General features: G+C 41.3%; 1 protein-coding gene across 8 annotated transcripts in view; it reads left to right on the top strand.

The window, feature by feature from the left end:
• Nucleotides 1-23200, top strand: part of EYA4 (EYA transcriptional coactivator and phosphatase 4) — a 287674-nt gene that overhangs the window by 85625 nt on the left and 178849 nt on the right. Inside the window, exon 1 of one of the 8 annotated variants that reach the window (XM_075554518.1) lies at nucleotides 7544-7612. The exons of the other annotated variants lie outside the window; for them this stretch is intronic. Within the exon in view, the coding sequence (XP_075410633.1) occupies nucleotides 7592-7612 (21 nt within the window). The 5' untranslated portion in view covers nucleotides 7544-7591. Of the gene's footprint in view, nucleotides 1-7543; nucleotides 7613-23200 lie in introns of those variants that run through there. 8 annotated transcript variants of the gene reach the window in all.

The following is a 23200-nucleotide window of genomic DNA, read 5'->3' as shown; positions in this document are numbered from 1 at the left end:
CATGCTGGGATCCAACTCCTTGCCCATTTCTCTTATTGGCACCAATTCCTGTAGACATGCGCTTCACTCTTGGCTCAATGTGCATTCGTTCCGAGCAGAGAGTATGCTGCTGCTTTCAATGCAGTGACCAAGCATGTGAATTTTTGTTGAAGCCACTACATTTTACATTCAAGGGTAATTACATGTAAATGACAGGAGCTTCTCAGCCTTTTGGTTAAGGTCAAGTTCAAAATGACAAAACGAGAAAAAATAATCCATGACATTCATATAATCTCTGCTACCTAGGCCACATTTTGGGATTAACAGGAATGTCGGCTTCTACATTTACTTCAGAATCAGTCTTTTTTTTTAATTCAGTAAGTGGATCATCCACAATAGACTCTTGATGATCGAACCTTTTACAAAATCAGAAAACCTTAAGCTCCCCATGAGTCGTAGTCATTGGAATGAGTCTTTAAATAATGTTTCATAAATGTTTTCAGCATCGATGCTCCACGCCCAGTTAGAGGGGAAAGCACTGCCACCCACGTCTGTTAGCACATTGAGCAGGGTGGGAAATAGGACGTGCAAACATCTCCTGGAGGCGGTAAGACTTTCATGATCGCTTCTGTATCAGTCAAGCTAGTGATCACTCCATGAAAGCCAAGATCGTAACTAAATAACCAAATAAACCCTTTGGAGCAAAACACCAAAAGAACCTCACCACTATCAAGTCACTTCTAACTTAGTGAGGGGGTAGAACAGCCTCGCTGGATTTTGGGGACATGAATTCTCTATGGAAGCAGAAAGCCTCACCTTTCTCCCAAGGAGCGGCTGGGAGTTTCCTTCTGCTGAGCTATTGTTAGCAACCAGCACGCACCCACTCTGCCCCCAGAGCTTTGTATGCAGTACAACGGTTTTGGAAAGGCAGTCTTAGAGCCGAGGCTGACAGCAGCGCTAAGGACTTGGCCGATCATATTCAATAAGGTCTAGGCCTGTGCTTTATAGTGGGAAAATTACTTAACCTCCTTATGCCCTGCTTTCTTATATCCAAAATAGAGTTAAAAAGAGTTTCCAACTCTATAGGTTTAGTTATGTTATCTCATTTGCAGAGATTTCAAGTCCCTAATGACTATCTTTGTCAGGCATTATTTAAGGAATTCTATATTGGGCAGAGGGAGAATGGATGCCTTCGGAGATACCGTGAACCGCTGGCACGCTGTGATCCTACCGTTGCTATTTGTCCATTAGCTAGTGAATGAAGCACCGGGCAGGTAGGACCATCTATGAAGTCCTTAGGTTACAAATGTCCAATTTATGCACAACTTATAGTTACAAACCAACCACTATAGAACCTATCATATTAAATTTTCACATTACCTATGGTGGTTCATAAAACTGAGATTTTAAGACTACTTTATGATTTACATGGAAAACATTAGGATCACTGCCATATCTGGAAGTGCTCTTTAATACTTTCGGGCATAGAAAGGGTATATTAAGACGGACACTTGGCTCCTGGATGTGAGATAAGAACCACACCTAAATATTTACAAATTCGACTTACAGACAGAGTCGGGAATGGGACTCTTTCATCATTGAGGCAATGCCTGCATAATTGATTGCACTGTAATTAGGTCCCAGCTAAATTTCAAAAGGCTTTTTGAACACGTTGTACTTCGTTGGGGAAATTATGTCATTTTCTGACTTTATATTTGTAAATTCCATTTTAAAAACATCCCCTCTAATAGAAATGACAAGCAACAAAACTACCACATTAGACTGAAATTGTATGATAAAAACATCTTTGAAGATGGAGCAGAATAATTTAAATAAACCTAGCAGGATAATTAAAACCTGTGTGTTTGGATGATAATTTTTGGAGTGACCTGCGTTTTGTCATGCACTGTTGCATTTGAAAAAGCCCAGATTTTTCCCAAAGTAAATAACGACGTGTCTCTGAAATATTTTTACCCCCTTAAAGTCTGGTTTCGTGGTTTACTGTTTTCTTACGCTGATTTATCAGGGTATGTGTCTTGTGCACAATGCGGTGAGAACAGTATGTTTATAGCTGTGAAGTATGTGGTAACTGGAAGCATCTGAAAATTGTGATTCCTGCTGATTTATGGCACATTAAAAAATGGTGACTTTGTGAGACCCTTATTATAAATCAAACAAAATGCTGACGTTTCATCCCTAATGCGATTTGATGATTTTGGTAGGTTCTTTTTTTGAAAAAGTGATGCAATGATTATTACACTTTCTCCCCATAGTGTTCTGAAGTTGAAATTTCATATTTTTAATTCTGAGAGCATTTTGTATAGTTCTCTTGTAAAATTAGTTGTTTTGAGTTAAATTTTTTTTGCTGATTTGGTACATATTTTATGACTGACCAATTGATGGTCCTGAATTCCCCAAGGATGATGTAAAAACTTTTGAAAGCACCAGAACTCTAGGAAAAGTACAACTGTAGGAAAGGATAGTTCACAGGTTCGATCAATATCATTTATTGTCGGCAGAATGGCAGAACCGTATAAATAATTTACTTTCTTAAGGCCCTACTGATACCTAGTGAATCTCTGTGTCATCACCAGCATTATTTAAAAGATGGCACAGAAGGTAACATCTGGGAGCCAATTCAGCATTTAATTAAATTATCCTGTAATGAAATCTTCTGTAATGAGATTAATTTTAATTATTAATCAGCAGTTGACATGGGCACAAGGCACCATCAATAATGAATGGGAGGCTTTGTCTGTTCCATTTCTAAGGAAGGACCTACTTTGCTGCAGGGCTTTTTATGCTGCGGTGTTGCGCCCTCACGATGGGACCCTCCGTGAAGCTCACTGGATTCTATTTTCAGAACCTTGCGTGCTGAGCCCTGGTGGCCTGTGCGTGAGTTGCTACCACAAGGTCAGAAGTTCGAATCTAGAAGTCACTCTGTGGAACAGAGATGGAAGTTGTCTTCTCCCGTAAAGAGTTTTAAAGTCTTGGAAACCAAAAGGGAAGTTCTACTCTGTCTGATCGGGGTTCTCCCAGTTGGAATCTCAGTGGGAGTGAGTTTGGCTTTTGTCTAAGACAGAGGATATATGATCAATGCTTTCTGATCAAATTCTAAATCTGTGCATTTTCAGCGAACTCACTGGTTTCTAATTGAAGCCTTTTCTGTTTTTATTAAAATATCAGTATGTATTGAGAATAGACACTGATTCTGCAAAGCAATTTGTTGCAAATTTCTGATTGAAACATGAAAACACTTTTAATAATGAAAACATCATCGCAGTTACATTTAGGCAGTAACTACTGTGTATGTAACTGTGCTTTCTTAGGAATTGCCTGTCAGTTCCTGATCTCCCAACATCTGCCCATGTCCAGACATGAGCCTCTAATTAGGGTCAATCCAACCCTGAGTGGATGGTCAGTCAGTGGATCCTTTGGAATCTCAGCAGCGCCCCGCGGACCACCGGGCATTGTTGGGGTCCAAGTAACTCCTTCCCTGGGACCCTGGGTATATTGACTCGGTCCCCGTGACGTCCCTTTCCCGTGACTGTATGCATTGGGCATAGAAATTAGGGCCCGAGCAACACTCACAGGAAAGCAGATTGAAGAATCCTTTTCTTCCAAATCATTTTATTGAGGCCCATACAACTCTTATCACAATCCATGCATCCATCAATTGTGTAAAGCACATTTGTACACTCATTGGCCTCACCATTCTCAAAACATTTGCTCTCCATGTAGGCCCCTGGCATCAGCTCCTCATTTTTTTTCCCTACCTTCCCGCTCCTCCCTCCCTTATGAGCCCTTGATAATTTATAAATCATTGTTTTGTCATATCGTGCCCTGTCCAACGTCTCCCTTCACCCTCTTTTCTGTTTCCCATCCCCCAGGGAGGAGGTTATATGTAGATCCCTGTAATTGTTTCCCCCTTTTTAAAAGCCAACTGACCATCTCTTCCCCTTTGGTTAAAGCTCTCCATGATTCCTAATTTCTTTTAGGCCAAATGTTATTATCCTAATAAGGGCTAAGAGGCCCTCCATCTTTTGCCTTCTGCTAAACTTCTTTTATTTTGTTTCAGTCTACCCACGTCTCTTCCCCTGCGCCACTACCTGTACACCTCTCTCTCCCGAGTTTTTCAGCACATTTTTAAAGCAGTTTCTGTGGTAAAATTAGGCGCCTCGGCTGATATTCGGGTTGGTATATACTCATTATGCTGTTATCCTAGTCAGGTGACTTTAGAAACTGGAAGGTACCAGTGCTCATGTGTTTCCCACATCAGGGCTTTCAAATCTGTGACTTTTATTGTCTTCTCTTGGATCTTCTTCAGATGCAGATTAGCCAACTTTGAAGACTTACCTGTAATGTCATGAGCAGACGTCTGAGCAGACGTCTCGCACTCCTTAGTCTAAATGAGTTCTCTCTTGGCCACAGTCAACCATCACATCTTTACTGACTCATTTAATGTTGTGTTCAATTATTTTTTGATCTACCATGACTAAACAACAGTTGCTGTGCTTCCGATAACTTATCAGATTATCTGTCTGTCATCATCTTCTGCAATCATTGTTTATCTTCTTCTCTAGGACTGTCATAAGCTCCAAGGAGGCAGAGGCAGCCTGGCAGAGTACCCATCATATAGTTTGTCCTCAATAAAGATTTGGTGCAGGACTGAAATCAACAGAGATGAGATCATCTTAATTAAATGTCAGACACTGGATCACTTCTCTAGGGGCCTGGACATTTTGCACTTAGGGCTTTGTTTGCAAAGATTCTAGACAAGCATTTGTTAGGGGTTGCCTCTTGAGAAATGGTCCATTGGAAAGAAAATGCAAATAAATGACTATATAATGTTTGTCTAATTCTGCGTGGTGGAGTTCCTAGCATGTAGGCATTAGTCAATAAATCAACTCCCCCTCCAAATCCCAACTCCACTGTCAGGGAGTCGATTCCTACTCCTTGCCGCCCGGCAAGACAGAGTGGAACTGGTGTGCTGAGGTTGTAAACAGTCACAGGAGCAGAAAGACTTGCCGTTACTTACTAAGTGACTAAAGCACTACTGTGTGTAACGTGTCAGCATTTTTCTTGATAGACGCCCCTTTAGATGTTTCTAATTCTTTGAGCATTTATTGAGATTACTGAGGCTAATTCTGCTGACTCCATATTTCACTCAGCTAATGATTCCGGGATGCCTTTCCCCATTTCCACGCATCGTGTTCACAAAAATACACCCAGCTCCTTCTTAAGTTATTAGAATAATAGCAAATATGTAAAAGCAGTAAATTCCATGATAATTGGAGTGAACAATTTCACATTCTGGAATCAGATTAAATTTTACTATACATGTTGAGTGTATTTTTATGTAGTGGCACACACTGTACAGCTAATAAAGTAAAGGTGATGATAGAAGAAAAAACAGTCCTCTATGTTTAGGAACTTTGCTGATGGGCTATATATGTACTCAAGAAACCGTTCCTTTTAATTGGTAAAATTCCACTGCTCTCAGCGATCGTTCAGTCATTGACTACTTAGTGGAATTAAAAAGACAGGGCAAGAACATCTGAGACTCCTTCAGCTTGTCCAGCCCGGGTTGCTCTTCGACTCCGTGACAATGCGGCAGTCTTTAAAGACGGTATCTGCGCCCAGCTTGATATCAGAAATCTTAGTTAACAGACGCATATGTTAAAAGCAAGCTAGCTTTTACTTGCTTATTTATGTTTGGTTTTACAATAAGTGTAGGTTATCCACAAGAGGTCTTAAAGGCACATTGGGAGAAAATACACACAACTATTTCCTTAGACTCCTTGTGTTTCAATTAAGTTTTCAACTTTTACCCCTTTGCGACCACAGCTTTGAAAGAGTTTCGTCAAAAATGGGATTTTTCATTCAACGTATTCTGCTTGCCTTTTGGGTGATAGTAGCAGCAAGATTCTAGGAGCGGGATAGTGTCATTCTTGAGGTAGGTGTCTGGACAATGCATTAATAATTGTGATTAGCAGGCTGTGCCTTGAATATATTTTCCTGCTACCACGTGTCTAGCTGGCATGTCCCCAGGGCAGAGAGCATTTTAGCACAAACTAGAGGTTGTCTTGTGTTTCAGTAATTTTCCTACAGGAGTCTGCATTTGCCAATCTATCGACTTGATCACTCTGAGCAAGGAAACACAAAGCAAAACCTAGTGACCTCTACTAAATTCCTTATAAAATAAGCAGGCTACTTATTGAACTAATTTTATTTAGGATTTATTACGTGCTCTCAATGCCTTGAAGAGTCTTAGCATAAATGTTAGGAATAATATCTCTACAAAGAATATTTTGCGACATATTTACCTATGAGTTTGGCTGGGCTTTCAAAGTCATCCAGCAACAGAGCTACATCCAGGACTGGCACAAGAGTAAGCACACCATCTCGCCAACTGTCAGAGTGTTTTATAGAAGAATGAGTTTGTGTTCCACATGCACAAAAAGGGTGTTTATTTTTGGAAGTGGCTGGTAGCCTGATAGATGACTTTCTGTATTTCTGATATTTAAAGGTGGTCTACTGATCTATTGAAAACTCACAGAATTGAGGTAGTGATTAAGAAGGCACTATTCTATGTTTTGGCTTTCTAGTTTTCTTTGATCATATCTGAATTCCACAAGTTCATTACAGAGCCTTGGGTTGTACTTGAGGGTATGAAGGGTAGGTTTGGGGAAGCCTCTTCATGACCTAAAAATGCCAACCATTGTAAGTGGAAGGAATGATGGAAAGTTGCTAGTTTTGCAATGTCCTGTGTAATTAAAAGTTGTAGTGTCACTCGTAAAATCTAAAATCATTGTATAAATGCTTGTTGAGGAGTAGTTGATTTATATGGTACCACAGTATCACAGAAGGAAAAAAATAAAAGTAACTTTCTAGTGGTGTGATCTTGGAGTCATTGCTTTGACCAAGAGATTCCGTTTAGCTTGGCCTCACTAATCATAAGGCGAGCTGATTGTGTAGGCTTCCTGGGCGGCTGCCTTATATTCAGCCTCACCTGTGGAGGGGGGAAGGGGAGCAGTTTATCGGAATTACACTCAAAGTTCTAGAACTAACTCTGAGTTTTCAGGGAATATGAGGAATGGAGGGTTAGTGAAAAGATCCTCTGGTGGCGGGGATTCTACAAGACTGATGACTTGCTGCTTCAGAAACTTGGCATCAGAGAAGAAAAGCGATGAGGCTGTACAGCAGTAAACATGATCAGACAATATACTGAAATACAGCTTGTGGACATCTGGGGTCACATTCTGGTTTTGAACGCCATGAATGGCGATAGTAGCTGATTTTATAGTACTCTTCATTTTTATGGGTGTGGCAATTGAGCCTGGTTTGGGGTAAAATGGTTATGGGTTAATGATCTTGACATATCAATCAAAACCAAACTCATTGTCACGGAGATGATTTCGACTCCACTGACCTGGTAAAACAGAGTAGAATTACCTCTGTGGGTTTCCCAGGCAGAAAATCTTTATGGGAGTGAACAACCTCGTCTTTCCCCCACAGAGCAACTGATAGACTCAAACTGCGGATCTTGCTGTTAGCAGTCCACCCAGAAACCCACTCGACCGCCTGGGCTTTCGACACAGACAACTTCCAAATGACCACATTAGTGGTAAAGGTAAACCAGATATGAATAGACTTAAAGCGAATTTTGAAAAAGAAAAAAAAAGCGAGGATTTGGGGATCTCAGAGGAGAATATATGTGTGCCCATCCTATATCTGTTTCAGCTCTTTGTCGGCATGACCATTTTCAGGATAAAAATGCTGGCCGGAGGGAGTGATTGGCAAGCCCGGCAGCTGTTTGAAATAGCGTGTGCATCTGGTGGCAAGGCTTCCGATAGTTGGAGAACTACAGCTGGTGGGGCTGATCCTCTACCTACTTGGAAAGTAACCCTGACATCTGAAAGGCCAAATCTCAAACCCTCCTCATCGTTGAAGTCTGCTAAACTGATACACGCCGTGCAAATGCTTGTTTTGTGGTTTGAATCGTCTCAATGCTCCCGTTGGGGTCCTGGGACTTACCGAGCTTTGGTGGTGCCGGCAGCAAGTGCAGTGCCTGTGTCTGCAGCCTAAGAATCCCAGGAACAGGTGTCAAATACCCGCCTGAGGCTAGCACACACGGTGTGGCTCCCTGCGTGTTGACCTTGTTAGTAGGTAATACGCTAGCCTTCTGTCAGTCAGGGTGGGGTGCTCTTAGCGAAGAGAACAAGTTGTTTGCAGTTGATTTTAGGAGACAAAATTAACAATGAAACCTAGCCCATTGCTTTCAGGGGATCTAAGTCAGGGAAGCCCCGCGTTACAGAGTGGAACGACTCCATTCGGTTTTCTCGGGTGCAAGCTTGGCGAAAGCAAACCATCGAGGCTTGTGGTGAGTTGCCCTGGAGTTTCTTTCAGTCACTGCAGAGCCCCTGTGTGCAGAGTCCAACTGCCCACGGGGTGTTCAGGGCAGTGCCCATCCAGAGACTGATTTCCCAGGCTTGTCTCCTGAGGAAACTTTGGGTTCCTCCCACCTTGCGGTGAGTAGTCCAGAGCTTTACCACTAGGGCCACCTGTACTGTTAATGTGGGGTAAGATAGAGAAAGGGAGGGGTGCTGGCGAGTGGACTGTCACATTGTCATGGTGTGATCTGGGAGCCACTGCCGTAATCAAGTGATTACGTGTAATCCCTTGTTAATACGGAATAAAATCCAGGAGGATAACAGCATGACTCCCTTTGGGTTTCTGGCTTGATAACTATAAGCATGTCGTTCTGTCTGAGAGTCAATTCTGATAAAAGACCAGTTTGGAAGCCAGAATGCAGACTTGGTTTGAGACTTCCTGGATTTGATGTACGAGGATAATATATATAAAAGTACTACTATAAAAGCATACAGATTTTCATTAAACAGAAAATATGAAAAAGTGGAGCTATTGTTTCTTGACATTTCCTACATCAAGTCTGTCTGCTTCTGAATGCGGTGCCGCGATCTCTCTAAGTCTTCTCTGAAAACGCCCGTGCGTTTGGTCTCCATCGTGTCAACACGACAGCTGCGGCTTCACCAAGGGACCTGCATTTGGTTCATTTACACATTCTCTGAGCTTGGGGGACAGAAAGACATCTGGACAGACAGGATCAGTACTGTCCTAACGGTGGGGAGAGCACACTTCTCAGAGAAGAGCCTACACTTGAAGAATATGCTGGTGCAGTGTGGTGAGGGTGGGGGTGGGGGACACTTTCCTTTTTCCCATTACCATAATATTTCTTCTTATTAAGTCTCCATGATGGTCCAATGTCCTTCAAGAAAATCTATCAAGGTGAAAAAAAACAAACCCAACCAGCTGCCATAAAGTCCTAAGCTGACCTCTCTGCCTTGAATTTAACTGGCTTAGTAGATCCCCTTAGAAGCTACTTTTCTGGTTGAACCTTTGCTTTGAGGGCGCCCAATGAGGCAAACACAAGTGTAGCAAGAAGTCCTGCAGCCGTTGCTAATAGGATCAATTTTGGGAACAAACGGGTGCTTACATGGACTGGAACCCCAGTTACAATACTCTTCCTTGGAGATTTTAACGTGGAAATATAGAAATTTATTATTTTAAAAGTTAAATATAGTCACTGAGGAACATCTTTAAAAGTACTGTGGTACATTTATTTTATATAAAATAAGACTACTTTCTAATTGCTGTACCTTAAAACAGTTTCCAGACAAACAACTGATAAAATTCAAACCCACTGCCACCTAGTCGATTCCAATACACTTTTTTAAGAGGTAACTTAAAAATCATAACAAAACAAAGCTAAACAATTCTTCTGCATTATTTATTTTCTATCAAACTATGCTGTGTAAAAATACTATATAAACTATAATTTTCACAGAATTTTTCTCAAGCATAACACTATCTATAGGGATTAGAAAATAGAAAAAGACTTATTTTGGTGGCTGACCATCTATTATCTTTTCCAGCAAAATTTGCCCATGTATTTCTAACATAACCGACACTTACTGTAAGAACTATTCATTAAATTCTAACGCGTGAGGAGGGAAACTGCCATTCATAGCTCCACTAGCTTCTCTGTCGACAGAGGCCTGCAGGTGTGCTCGGTTATACGTCCGACTGTTAACCACGAGCTCAGCAGTTTGAAGCCATTAACCTCTCCACAGAAGTAAGATGAGATTGTTTACCACCTTAAAGGTATATAGTCACAGAAACCCACAGGGGCAGTTCTATGCTGCCCCACTAATGCACTGAGTCAGATCTGAGTTGGGTTTTTGCTTTCTTTTGCTTTCTACGTAGACAACTTACGCATAGAAAGTGTGTTAAACTCAATTTATTGTGTATTTTGTATTTGTTGGCAGATATTGAATGCAATCGCTTTGTACTCTATCCTTCATTTGGCTTTGCATCCTAATATTTATTCCTCACACATTTCTCCGTGTGACTTGTGAAATATCATTGTATAGACTACCGTACTTACACAACAAGAGGTACCTGGTTGGTGTTTCACTCCAGTGGTGCCACAGTGGGATCTGTGGCAGCTGCTCACAGCCAAGTCCACAGTTAGAGCCGAGAGCCCTGCGCTGCTGCTGTGAGTTGGGATCAACTTGATGAGAGGGAGTGAGTTTCTACTCAAGTACAGGTTCACTGTCTTATTTACTTTTGTGGGAGGGAGGTAGGGACTGGAGGCATCTCAGGCATACGTGAATATATGTGTATACCCCCTTAGACATGTGAAGGGGGAGTTCTGGGGGTAGAATGGGCTGCTCAAAGACAGCCACTCTGCTCCCCGCCCACTCCGAGGAAGACTGATGGGACTGCTTCCTCTCGCAAAGGCTTCAACCGTCTCAGAAACCCAAAGGGGGTGGCTTTTCTTTGTCCTGCATGATCTCTTTGAGTCTGGAATTGACGTGATTAGTGAGTGATGGTAGGGAGTTGGATTTTGAGATTTGAACAGGTTACCACGAGGTGTCTCTGGCCTGGTGTTATGGAGGGTCATCCAAAGAGAGGAAGGCTGAGATGACACGATGACCATAAAAAGGATGCAAACATCGCAGTGGTTATGAGGATGGCCCAGGGACGGGCAGTGTTTCATTCTGGTGTCCATAGCCTTGCCGATAGAACCAACTGGATGACCCCTAGCAGAGTGTCAGCTAAAGTTATAGTTCTATAACTTAGGTTTATCTTGTGCAGAGAATTACATCTTCTGGGTATCCTTTAGTTCTTTGTAAATTGATGTTAGAGACTGGATGTCAGATGAGATAAGGAAACCCCTGCCCAGGTTGTCAGGACATCCAAGTTCTGTGCAAATTGGGTCTCACACTTGTCATATGCCTGCATTGTTGATTCAGTTAATATTAATGAAAATCAGGATTGTGTTAGTACACCTTAACTAGAGAAACAAATCCAGAGACACGCATATGTGTGAGAGGTTTACATCAAAGAACAATTTTATATTGAGAAAACATCCCAGCCCAGGTCAGATCAAGTCTACAAGTTCGATATTAGACTTAGACTTATACCATATGTCTTATACTAGTTCATAAATTCCTCTTTAGACTCACTCAGCACATGCAACGATGTTAAATGCAGTGAGATCACAGGCCAGTGGATGGAAAGTCCTGTGGATCTAATGGTGGTGGACACATCTCCAGGGCTTTGGCTACATCAGTGTGGCTCCATGTGACTTGTCAACAGGAAGGTTGAAATAGAGTGTGTGTCCTGCCTCCAGAGAGGAAGAGAGGAGTTTCCAGAATCCTCCTGAGAAGGCCATGCCCACAGGTATGAATCGATTAGGTAGTGACCTGATTGACAGGCTAGACTTGACCCCTTCACTCTTAATATCTTCAAGTTGACACAAGATTAGGTAACTACCACAGGGATAGTCTGTGTCGAGAACTTCTTGAGTGGTCAGGAAGGAGACTCTGTTCTGGACTTGCAGTGATGGAGCAATAAGTAGCGAAGTCCATCAGCCTAGACTCGGTTTGATTATATTAGGGTTTCTGGAGCAGGGGATTTCAGACATCATATCCAAAGGGCTAGAGAATGGTGATGGTGGTTGTGGGGGTGGAAGGGGTGGGGCTGTAGCTTCCGAGGCCATAGCAGGTTCTGTGAGCAACACTGAGGGTGTGCCACCTGCCTTGTGAGACCAGCAGGCGTGCTGGCTGTGCTTAGGTAAGACTGGTGTGAGCAGCAGAGGTGACGCGGAGTCATCGGTGGAGTAATATCAGATCTGTTTGTGTTTAGAACTGGGGGACATTGAGAGTGTGCGTCTGCAAGCAGACATTGTCCCTGGAGAGGAAAGGGAAATATGCAAGCGAAATGAGGGGGAAAGATGATCTTGCTTATTGGTAAGATTATCCTCAAAAAGGATGATCATGGGTTCTTGGCTGCATAGTGAAGCCAGACAGCCAGGTAAAAATGTGATTTTGAGAGATGAAACAGAAGAAATTGTATTTAGAGAGGCCTATTAGGGGAGGAAACTTTGATAGATTGACTCATAACAAGCTATGGCAAGGTCCACATAAGAGTTTAAAATTTACTAAAATGGAATAAAGAGGCATTGGGTGGCTCAGGGATTCAATTCTCTCTCTTTCTCCCATACACGAGACATAGAGACAGATAGGCAAACAGCAACGCTTGATAAGTGGCCATGGTAGCTCATAAACAGGAACCACCATTATTTCAAAGCTAAGATGATGACAGATCTTATGATCGAATGTCAGAAAATCCTGTCGATCAGAATGATCCATCCCTATTTGACCATGGGATGGCACAGCAATTCATTTTGTTATGTGTGTGTTCACCGCGTCGGGCCAAGTCCACAGCAGTGAACAAAGTGGAATATAACGGGGCCATCACTGATGTTGAGGTGGCGAAGAACTACAGTTCCAGTGGGTAGAAAAGAGTAATCACAGGAGTTTGATTCATTAGAGATGGTGGCCAAGGATGGATTCAAGAGATAAACGGAATAACTGCCAAAGCCAATGAGTAAGGTTGGAAGAGTGACGCCCGGATGAGAAGAATAGCCAAGCCGAGGCTAGAGCAAGGTGGCAGGAAAGACTTTCAAAGAAGGAGGGTAGTGAAGTCGCAATACCAGAGGTGTTAGATCTATTGAGGCAAGTTTACAATCAATTATCTCCTGTGTGAAGATTATATATAGGTTTAACATGTTCAAGTGTGGCAAAAGTTCACTCCACACCCTCTCTGTTTACTGGAGGGATTGTGGTTATAGACACACACCAACCAATTTCAAAGTAAAACAGCAGTTTGTTTAACCTTATGTCCCAAAGCTTTGTCAAAGCCATTTGGGCCCAGTCCTCTGGATACAAGAACGTTTCTTCCTCTGCCTTCACCCTTATGAAAAGGCATGCCCCTCGCTCAGGCTTTGTGCCACTGGAAGGTCAGGGGCGTCCCCTGAGATGATTGGACTTTATTCTCAAGGTCGTCCTAACTCTTCTTCTGTCCCCCCCCCCCCACTTCCATAACTGCGCGCCTTTCCATCGCCGCCTGATTTGTTCCTTGTTGTTTACCTAGTCCTGCATTGCACAGAAGCTGTTTTCGAGGATAGGAAGACCATCTTTAAAATGGCGTTCAGGGTCCTCAAATCCAGGGCTCATCTACAATCCAGAAAGCTCAATGCCGGAGGTCAGCGGTACCACTGCCTAGATGTTGGCTCCTTTGTAAGTGCTCCCATTTAGAATGTCATCCATAAGCAAATCCCGTTGGCTGTATAATTGAAACTTCCTCCACCTTTTACCACTTCTCCAATGTCATGTTCATCAGTGTGGCACAGGCGTGTGGTGGCTTTCACACATCTGCCCTGCCCCTGTACAGTCCTTTCTTTACACAGCTGCCAGAGGGATTCTTGTGAAACTTAAATCAGTCATGCCACTCCTCTGCTCCAGCCTTTCAATAGCTTCCCGCATGACTCAGTAAAAGCCACCGTCATTACTGGTGTACCAGGCTTGATAGCGCTGGTTTCTCACTCCTGCTGACCTTCCGTTTGAGTTCTCCCTCCCTCTCACGCCTTTGCAACAGAGCTTTAAACCAACAAGTTCACTGGGAGTGCCTCCCTGTTGAGAATTTGCATTCCTACCCCAGAGATACTGAATCAGAATCTCCATTTTAACAAGATCCCCTGATGATATATGTATCTTACACACACACACACACACACACACACACATATATAAAATCAAAATCATGAACTGATATATCATGAATACTGGGACTCTGAGGGATTATTTAGAGATTAGTTAAAATGGAGATTGTAATTCAGTATTTTGGTGGAAATGCAAATTCTCATTGGGGTCCAACTGGAATGAACCATTAAAAGCCCTGCTCTGTATCCACTGCGCCTTTTGACATGCAAAGCACTTTGGGTCCTGGGACTCTCAGCCATTCTTTCAATGGTCTCCCCTCAGATACACTTGAACTTTCTTTCTCTCCCTCCTAGGGGTTTCTGTAGAAATGTCACCTTATCAAAGGGACTTGCCCCCCCACTAAACTCTGGAATTTCTTTCTCAGTTCTGATTCGCTTATGATACTTATCACTGTCTGATATGCCAGATAGTTTACTTCTCTGATATGTATTTTCTCCTTGACTCTGTCAGGTTGTAAGTGCCACAGAAGCGGAGGGTTTTTATAGCCTCCAAGTCCCTAAAAAGTGCCTGGAAGATAGTACCAAAAAGTCAAGAACAAAAATCCTCAACACCACTGTCTTCTCTAGCCCTAGAGGTCCGAGGGACAGAATGGAATTCCCCATAGGGTTTCCAAGGTTGTAAAACATATGGAAGCGGATGGAGGTCCGAGGGACAGAATGGAATTCCCCATAGGGTTTCCAAGGTTGTAAAACATATGGAAGCGGATGGAGGTCAGAGGGACAGAATGGAATTCCCCATAGGGTTTCCAAGGTTGTAAAACATATGGAAGCGGATGGAGGTCCGAGGGACAGAATGGAATTCCCCATAGGGTTTCCAAGGTTGTAAAACATATGGAAGCGGATGGAGGTCAGAGGGACAGAATGGAATTCCCCATAGGGTTTCCAGGGCTGTAAAACATATGGAAGCGGATGGCCTCGTCTTTCTTCTTTAGAGTATCTCGAGGTTCGAACTGGAGACCTCTCATTTAGCAGCCAAAGTCTTTAGCCACCAGGCCCCCTGCCCAACTCTGGCATACAGTAGACACAATAAATGTTAGGTACCTGAAAAATAATGAGTAGAAGGAAGAATGGATGATTTCATCCATAAAGTATCTTAAATTATAATAAAACTAGGATCGACGTTGCAGCCACATTTTCGTCAAAGCCACTGTACTTTCTACTTCACCACTTGAACTATTCTCGGCCCTTTTGTAAGAGATGTGGACGAAATAGTAACAGTGGAGCCTTTTCTGTTGTCCATTATAACATTGACATTTAAATTCCAGCTGGGTTTCATGTTGTACATTCCCAAATAAAGTAGTCTAAGAAATTCAAGTTTAAAGCTGTAGCATTCAATGGAATTTGGGTTCCTCTCCCCATCATTGGAACAAAAGACTTTTGCAATAGTAGTGAGGGGTGGGGGTGGGGGAAACTGACTCACAAATGAATAGTTAAAGGAGAGCAGGATTTCTAGATAAGCAGGACAAAAAAAATTTCCACTGCTTCTCACCAACTATGTAGCTAATGGGGCTGGTGGCTTTAGGCCAGCAGCCACTTAAGGGGGGAAAAAAACGCTTGCCATTAAACAAGTGGACTAGTGTGGAAAAGATAGCATCTATTGAAATTGGATTGTCAACAGTCTCCCTAAGTGAATGAGTCATTTTTTTTCAACATGTTCAGTTGTGCAACATGTTGTCTGCTCATAGGCATAGTCTTTTTCATAGCTAAATGACAACCTCTGGTTCAATGCTGCTGACTCTTCTAAAAACATTTTGATGTGTTGCTTGAAACGTGCCAGGATCTGTGGTAGGGGACAGGATGAACCCCAAATCTCAAATATGATTTATGGAGAATACGTATGACATCTCAGAACACAGACAAAACCAGGACACACCGTGAGGGAGAGCACTATTATGAGGTTGTAGAGCTGCCCAAGGATTTAGAGGAACCGGCCCCTTCAATAGGACACGGGAGTCCAAGGAACCTGCCACTGAAGCAGGATTTGGCAGGTGCCACCAGGGCATGAGTTACATGGTATGTATTGATTGGAAGTAAGGTGGTTCATGTGGCTTATCCTTGACTCCCACATTTGAAATATGCTAGAGTTATCGTAGAACTCTGGGATTTCAAGATGTTATAAGGACTATCTATGTCACTTTAAAAATATTTATAATATTTTAATTTTATAATTTTTTATAATAAAATATTTACAAATTTAAGTTCAAGTGGCTTATCAGGTTTAGGGTTTTTATTTAATTTGGAGAATTTGCCTTTGCTTATCCCTGTAGCAGCATATTAAACTATCTTTACCTTCCTTGGCTGATCAAGAGTTGTTGCCATGTGTTCATTGTAATTGATTTGCTTTCATTACGCTTTGGCCTGATCAATTTGAATCAGTTAAGAAAGAAAACTGCCATTAGACAAAGTTGGTGTTTTCAATGAACTAGTGTTTGAATATAAATACTATGTATTTATTGATATCATGCATTCCATTTTATATACATGTAAAATATTTCAAAAGTATCGATATAATATTATATGCAAATTTGCATGTAGCATAGCACTGTGAATATTTACAGCATTGAAAACCCTATGTAGGTTTGCTATGAATCAGAATTGACTTGATGGCAGTTAGTTTTGGGTTTGGATACAGATGGCAATGACTCTTGATCAGCCAAGAAAGGTAAAGATAGTTTAATATGCTCTCACAGTGATAAGCAAAGGCAAATTCTCCAAATGACAAAACCCCAAAGCCTGATAAGCCACTTTGGTCTTAAATTTGTAAATATTTCATTTCCAAAAATCATAAACCCAAAACAGAACTTGTTGCTCTCTTGTCTAATATGATTCATGGCAACCATATATGTTACTGAGTAGAACTGAGTTCCATGAATTTGTCTTCACTGCAGTGTTGGCGGAACCCGAGATCCAGACCTTTCTTCTTTGTCACATCTTAGAGGGTCAAATCACCAGCCCTTTGGTTAATATTTAAACACAAGGCTAGGCACCAACAGCGATGATCACATGTAGCATATGTAACTATATACTGGATTCTGATAAATAGTTCTTTAATCATACTAAAATGACACCTTTCACTTATTCATGTTTCATTTGTTTATGACAACAAGAATGATGTCAAATTTATATGCTGTTTCTATATATAATAATTGCAGCATATTTCCTTGCCATCAGAACTGAAAAATATATTGATTTGTTATCAATGAATGCCGTCTTGGGGGCTGTTCTTTCCACTTAATATGTGATAAAAGCTGTCTTCCTGTTTGGAAAAAAAATCTATCTCACTTCTAAAATGGAGCTAGAAATTTCCACATGGCTCTATTAATTTATTTATTTTAATTAGGTAAAATTGTTAGCACTTGACATGCTGTTTCTATACTTCGGCATTTATGTGAGTCATGTGATCTTATCTAGCTTTTAAAATAAATCAATGTGATTAAAACACTTAAAGGAAAAAAAGAAAACAACCTGTAAAACTATACGATGGGAGAAAGAAAACCATTAAGCACGTACTTTCCATAAAGTTCGCTAAGTAGGTTTTGCTGGAGATGTTTATGGAGAAGGGGCAGAGATCATGAGATGCTTGAAGCGGTTTCTTTCTGTCCATTGAAGAGCTGTATCTCCCAGCAAGCATGGTTGACTATTCTCCCTTAAACTAAGTGTCCCATTTATTGTATGAGAAGTGTGGGCTCTGTATGTAATGTATATGCCTTTACACATGAACATATATACTCCATAGATTAGATAAAGGTAAAATAGTTTAATTCAAAATGTAAATCAAAACCTGTGTGGTCAACTTTCATTTTCTAAAGAAATGTTATGTTAACTTTGTTGCTTATCAGTGCCTCCTTTTACATCAACCACGTTGCAGTACATTTGACACGGCTACGGAATTTGTTAGTCATTACTCTTTCAGCGTGTGTTAGGACAGGCATCTAAAAATCATATTTCAGTTGTGTCTAAAGAAATGAAACAGATCAGCAGTACTTAACTGCCAGTTTGTCAGTTTAGTTAACTACAATGAAAGGGTGTGTTTTTATAAAAATAAATTTATTGGGCACTTATACAGCTCATCTCAATCCATACATGCATCCATTGTGTCAAATACATTTGTACATTTGTTGCCATCATCATTCTCAAAACACTGGCTATCTACTTTAGACCTTGGTCTCAGCTACTCATTTTTTCCTCTCCCTCCCTGTCCCACCTCCCTCATGAACATTGATAATTTATAAATTATTATTATTTTGTCATGTCTGACACTGCCCGACACAACTTAAGTGGTATATATATTAGTTGGGGTTTTTTTTAAACCTTAATAAGAAAAAAAGAAATATCTCAAGCTACAAAGAGATTTAATTATTTATCGTTTCATACCTTCCTATAGCAGGATGTAAGTAGTTTCCTAAACTGTGGCAGCAGTTACTTTCGATGACTTTTCTATGTGCCATTGAAGAGGGTGATTCATTGTGTGTTGCTATGCAGTCTGTGCCGGAGGGGTCTGGGTCACCTTTGGAAATAAATGAAAAGCAATCTATAATGGCAAGTCAAATGAGAAAGACAGGAAGAAACATGAAATCAAAGCCAAGTACAATAAAAGAGTCTTATAAGACAGAGCGAAAGATGGGAAATCAGTTACCTAGAGCTAAACTCAGCAAACTCAGGCGTACTAATGAAGCCTTGCATGTCTTCCCTCAAATTTTTGTGGCTGACAGGTTTGAAAAGTTGATTTCTTATTATCTTGGCACTGAACGCATTTTGGACATGCATCTCTAAGTTCCAAAAATAATAATTTCTTCACTCATTTTCAATAAAATAAAATCTATATGAAAATACCATTTTTGGTAGCAAATTATTGTTATTATTATTAGGAATGCATTTTACATCCACGTTTAGAAATCATGATTGCAAGATGTACTGAAGGTCCATACAGAAAAAACGTTCCTGAGCCAGTACTGTACTGTGATGACGATCGAGCCATTTCTGGAAGTCAGTCACAGGAGCTTCTCTGGGATCTGTTCTGTGCTCCGTGTCCGACATCTTGCCCATGACTGGAGCGGGCTGGTGTGTGAGAGCACCAGTGCATTCACCCTTGGGTTCGGTGGGAGGAGATAGAGGCATTATGAAATGAGACTTCTTTGCTCAGTTGTGTGATTAATGATGAGATAAGTATAGATTATTCACCCTCTGCAAACCTTCCTCCAAGCATAAATGAAGCGTGTTTCAAACTAAATTTTGTCTCACATGAGAAAAAAATGCTAGCAAGCAGCACACACAAAAATGCTCCTATATTTTATCCTTTAGAGTCTGGGACATCTTAACTTTTTTATTCTTTATTTGTCCGACAACCATCCACTTCCAAGAGAGTTCCTGTTGAAACAAGCGTCAGAATTCTCTTACCTTATGATCCGCATCAGGCAATCAGACCATCTGTAGTTCTTAACTTGGACTGAAATACACAAAGGCCTCATCTCACAGGGAAAAGGTACAGAATTCTTTGGTGTTTGCATTCCACCCATGTGATAAACATTTAGCGATCTACGTACATGAAATGTTTTCAATTTCTTCTGCAAGCTCTTAGTTATATTATGTACAGTAGTAACTCAAGAACCCACTGTTGACAACAAGGAAAATCCATTTTTGACAGCAGGTATTCTGAGTTTTAAAATTCTGATTGATGATAACTTTTAATAGCTGCCACGGAATGGATGTTTCCACCTGCATATGCTCTCTGACCATTGCCCGGCTCTGTAGCTTTTATGAGAATGCTGCAAGTAGGGTGTGCATGCGGCATCTTGGCCTCCTCTGATTTTACAAGCAGAGAGGAGAATCAAGTTCAACATCAGCCCAAGGCTGATTCTCTTCCTTCAATCGTTTATTGGCATGTATTTCATATTGGCATAGAATATCATGCAATGTAATCATTCATTCGTCTTAAGACTTGTGCAGTCATCACCACAATCAACTTCAGGGCATTTTCTTCTTGTGCTCACTGTTGTTAACTGGCCATTTTCCTCCAGCCTCTCCTGCCCTGCCCCTAGGTGGAGGACAGACATCTCCACCCACCGACTTTCTTTACCAGTGCTGACACTCACCGTTCTTCCCAGGACTCTGCTTCCTGCTAGGCTCACAGAGAACTCACAGACAATACAGTAATAGGCTAGAGTTCTTCTGGTCAGGAGTACCTCTTCTCAGTGATGCCTCCAGGTACACATTCTGGTATTCAGACTCTCCATCACATAGTCCTTGGATCAAAGCACCCACCATTCACGCTGTCAATAAATATTCAAATGGCATTCTGATCTACCATAAATGCCAGCCAAATGACTCTCAATTGTAGTTCCTCGGCTTGGCACAGCTGGCCCTATGAGTTAGTGCCTTGAGGCAACCCACTCTACCAGAGTGCCCCTGCCCAAAGGCACTCAGCTTAACTTGGTCTATGAGCCAGGAAATGTGTTGATCTGCCGTGTTCTCTGGATCTTGTTTCTGCCGTCTTCACTTTCACCGCTCCACTGGTGCTCCTCTGAAGTCACACCGCAGTCCCTTGGATCCAGGACGTTCCAGACACAGAAAGGCTGCACTCCACTCCCTTCTTCCTTTTTGATGTCAGTGACAACCACCTGTTCTGGCTTCTGAGATGCCTCCTTTCATACCCAGCAGGATAGAAAAATGGACCAATCCCCAAATTGGCTTCCACCCATCCTGTGTGCATGTTTCCGCCCAGTCATTTGGAGGGAGTTACAAAGACTAGAGTTAGAAGGGTCACATCAGGTAGTTTCCCAACCTAAAAATGCATACTGCACCTATATTAGAATGAGCTCTAGGTAACCCAGGCATGTGCTGTCTATGAAATTGTATGTTTAACAAGAATAAGAAACATAGTGACACATAAGTTTGTGAGTATTAAGATTGTGTTTGCCCTAGATCTTCTTAGTTGTAGCTATTGTGACGAAATGCAGCCTTGAGTCTTGACTGAGCCTTGTGTAGCTGTGTGTCCTCGACAGTGACATTGTAACCTTGACCTATCAGGACCGAACATACAATGAATCATAATAACCGTTGTCATTACTGTTATTTTCATCACTAGGGGTGGTCGTGGTGGGCAACGCTTTTGAGAACAGGCTTGACCACAATAATAGTCACAATTGAAAAAGATGAAGACAAGCTAGCATTTCCTTGGTGCTCACACTGGCCTGCGTGTCTGAGGTTCTTAGCCTCATGTATTCTTCACACTAGCACATTAAGTCTGGGCACTGTTGTGATATCTTGACTTTTCTGATGAATACTTTTACATGGTTGGTAAGTAGCAGAGCTTGGACCACAAATTCTAGACACTCTGGCTCCAAAATATACAATTATTCCACTGCTTTATGCTTTCTCCTCTGTCAAAACTCTTGCAGGAATTTTTAGACATATTTAAGAAGCTACGGTGCACTGTCGGGTAAATATTGGACTGCTAACCACAAGGTAAGCTGTTCAAACGCACTAGCTGCTCTGGAGGTGAGAGATGAGATTATCTGCTCCTTAAAGATTGTTCTTCTTGTTGGGTGCCATCGAATGGGTTTCAACTCACAACAGCCTATGAACAGCAGACTAAGCATTGGTCTAGCCTGCACCATTCTCACGACTGTTGTTACCTTCGAGCCCAGAATTGCAGCCATTATTTCAATCCCCCTTTTCGGGGATCTTCCTCTTTTTTCACTGTCCCTCAAATCTACCACGCATGATATCCTTTTCCACGGACTGGTCCCTCCTGATAACATGTCCAACTTATGGAAGATAAAGTCTTGCCACACTTGCTTCTAAGAAGCATTTTGGTTTTACTTCTTCCAAGACAGATTTGCTCATTCCTCTGGAAGTTCATTTGATACTCAATTTTTTCTGGCAATGTCACAATTCAAGTGCATCAGTTATTTTCCGGTCTTCCTCCTTCATGCATTTTCCAGATTCCACATGTATGTGAGAAACACCTTGACATCTTTGCTTATAAATATTTTAAAGAGATTTTCAGTAGCAAATTTTTTTTCTTCATCAAAATAATTTATACTCAAAGATTAGCCACCTTACACTCCAAATGTGTATTGTACATTTGAAAATTTAGGTCTTAGGTGTAAAAAGTAAGAATTGAGTCTACTTTTATTAGAAATCTGTTGAGTCAATCCTCACAGTGACCCCATGTGACAGAGTAGAACTGCTTTATAGGATTTCCTAGATGATAATTGGGCAGGTTATCTTTTAGTGTTGCTTTATAAATTTGCATATAAGCAACCTTAAAGTTGAATGATACTAGTGTTCTTAGCTCAAATGGAGTAACTTAGGTGAATTATTTAGCTTTTTTGACAGTTTGGCTATTGTGGTGGCTTTTGTGTGGCTGTGATGCTGTCAGTTATGTCACCGCTATCTTGGGTACAGCAGGGTCACCTGAGGTGAATGGGTTTCCACAGAGCTTCCAGACTGTGACAGAGGACTAGGCTGTCCGCTTCTCAGGAATTAGACAGTGAATATCAGCAAAACACTGTCAGGTAGAGTGCTGGGAAATGAGCCCGTTCGGTTGGAAGGTTCCCCAAATATTACTGAGGTCAAGTTGCCTTCTAAAACTAAATTTGACCATAATAATATAGGTAGAATAAAGCTTTGGGGGCCTTCATTTGCTAATGGACTAAGACCAAAGTAAGAAGAAACAGCTGCCAATATCTATTAATAATCAGGATGTGGAATGATTATAGGATAATTGGAATTTATTACAAATGCTATAGAATATATGAAGATCAATATCTTAGGCATTCACTCGTGAGCTGCAATAGACTATATTGGCCATTTTAATCAGACTATCAAATGGTTTACTATGCCACAAGTTATAAATTCAAGAGAAAAGACATCACATTCATCATCAAAGAGCATTTCAAGTTCTATCTTGAAATACAATGCTACTGGTGATAGAATAATATTATATTGTCTTAATTAATATTCTGTTTTATATCTCCAGTTTCTAATGCCCATTGCAATGGCTATACAGACATCACAGACAAAATTAATGATTAAAGAGTGTATCAAGGAAATTAACAAGGTGTA

Source organism: Tenrec ecaudatus, chromosome 7 (genome assembly GCF_050624435.1).
Source record: "Tenrec ecaudatus isolate mTenEca1 chromosome 7, mTenEca1.hap1, whole genome shotgun sequence".
In the NCBI taxonomy this organism is placed as follows: domain Eukaryota; kingdom Metazoa; phylum Chordata; class Mammalia; order Afrosoricida; family Tenrecidae; genus Tenrec; species Tenrec ecaudatus.
This window is presented reverse-complemented; position numbering and strand designations above follow the sequence as displayed.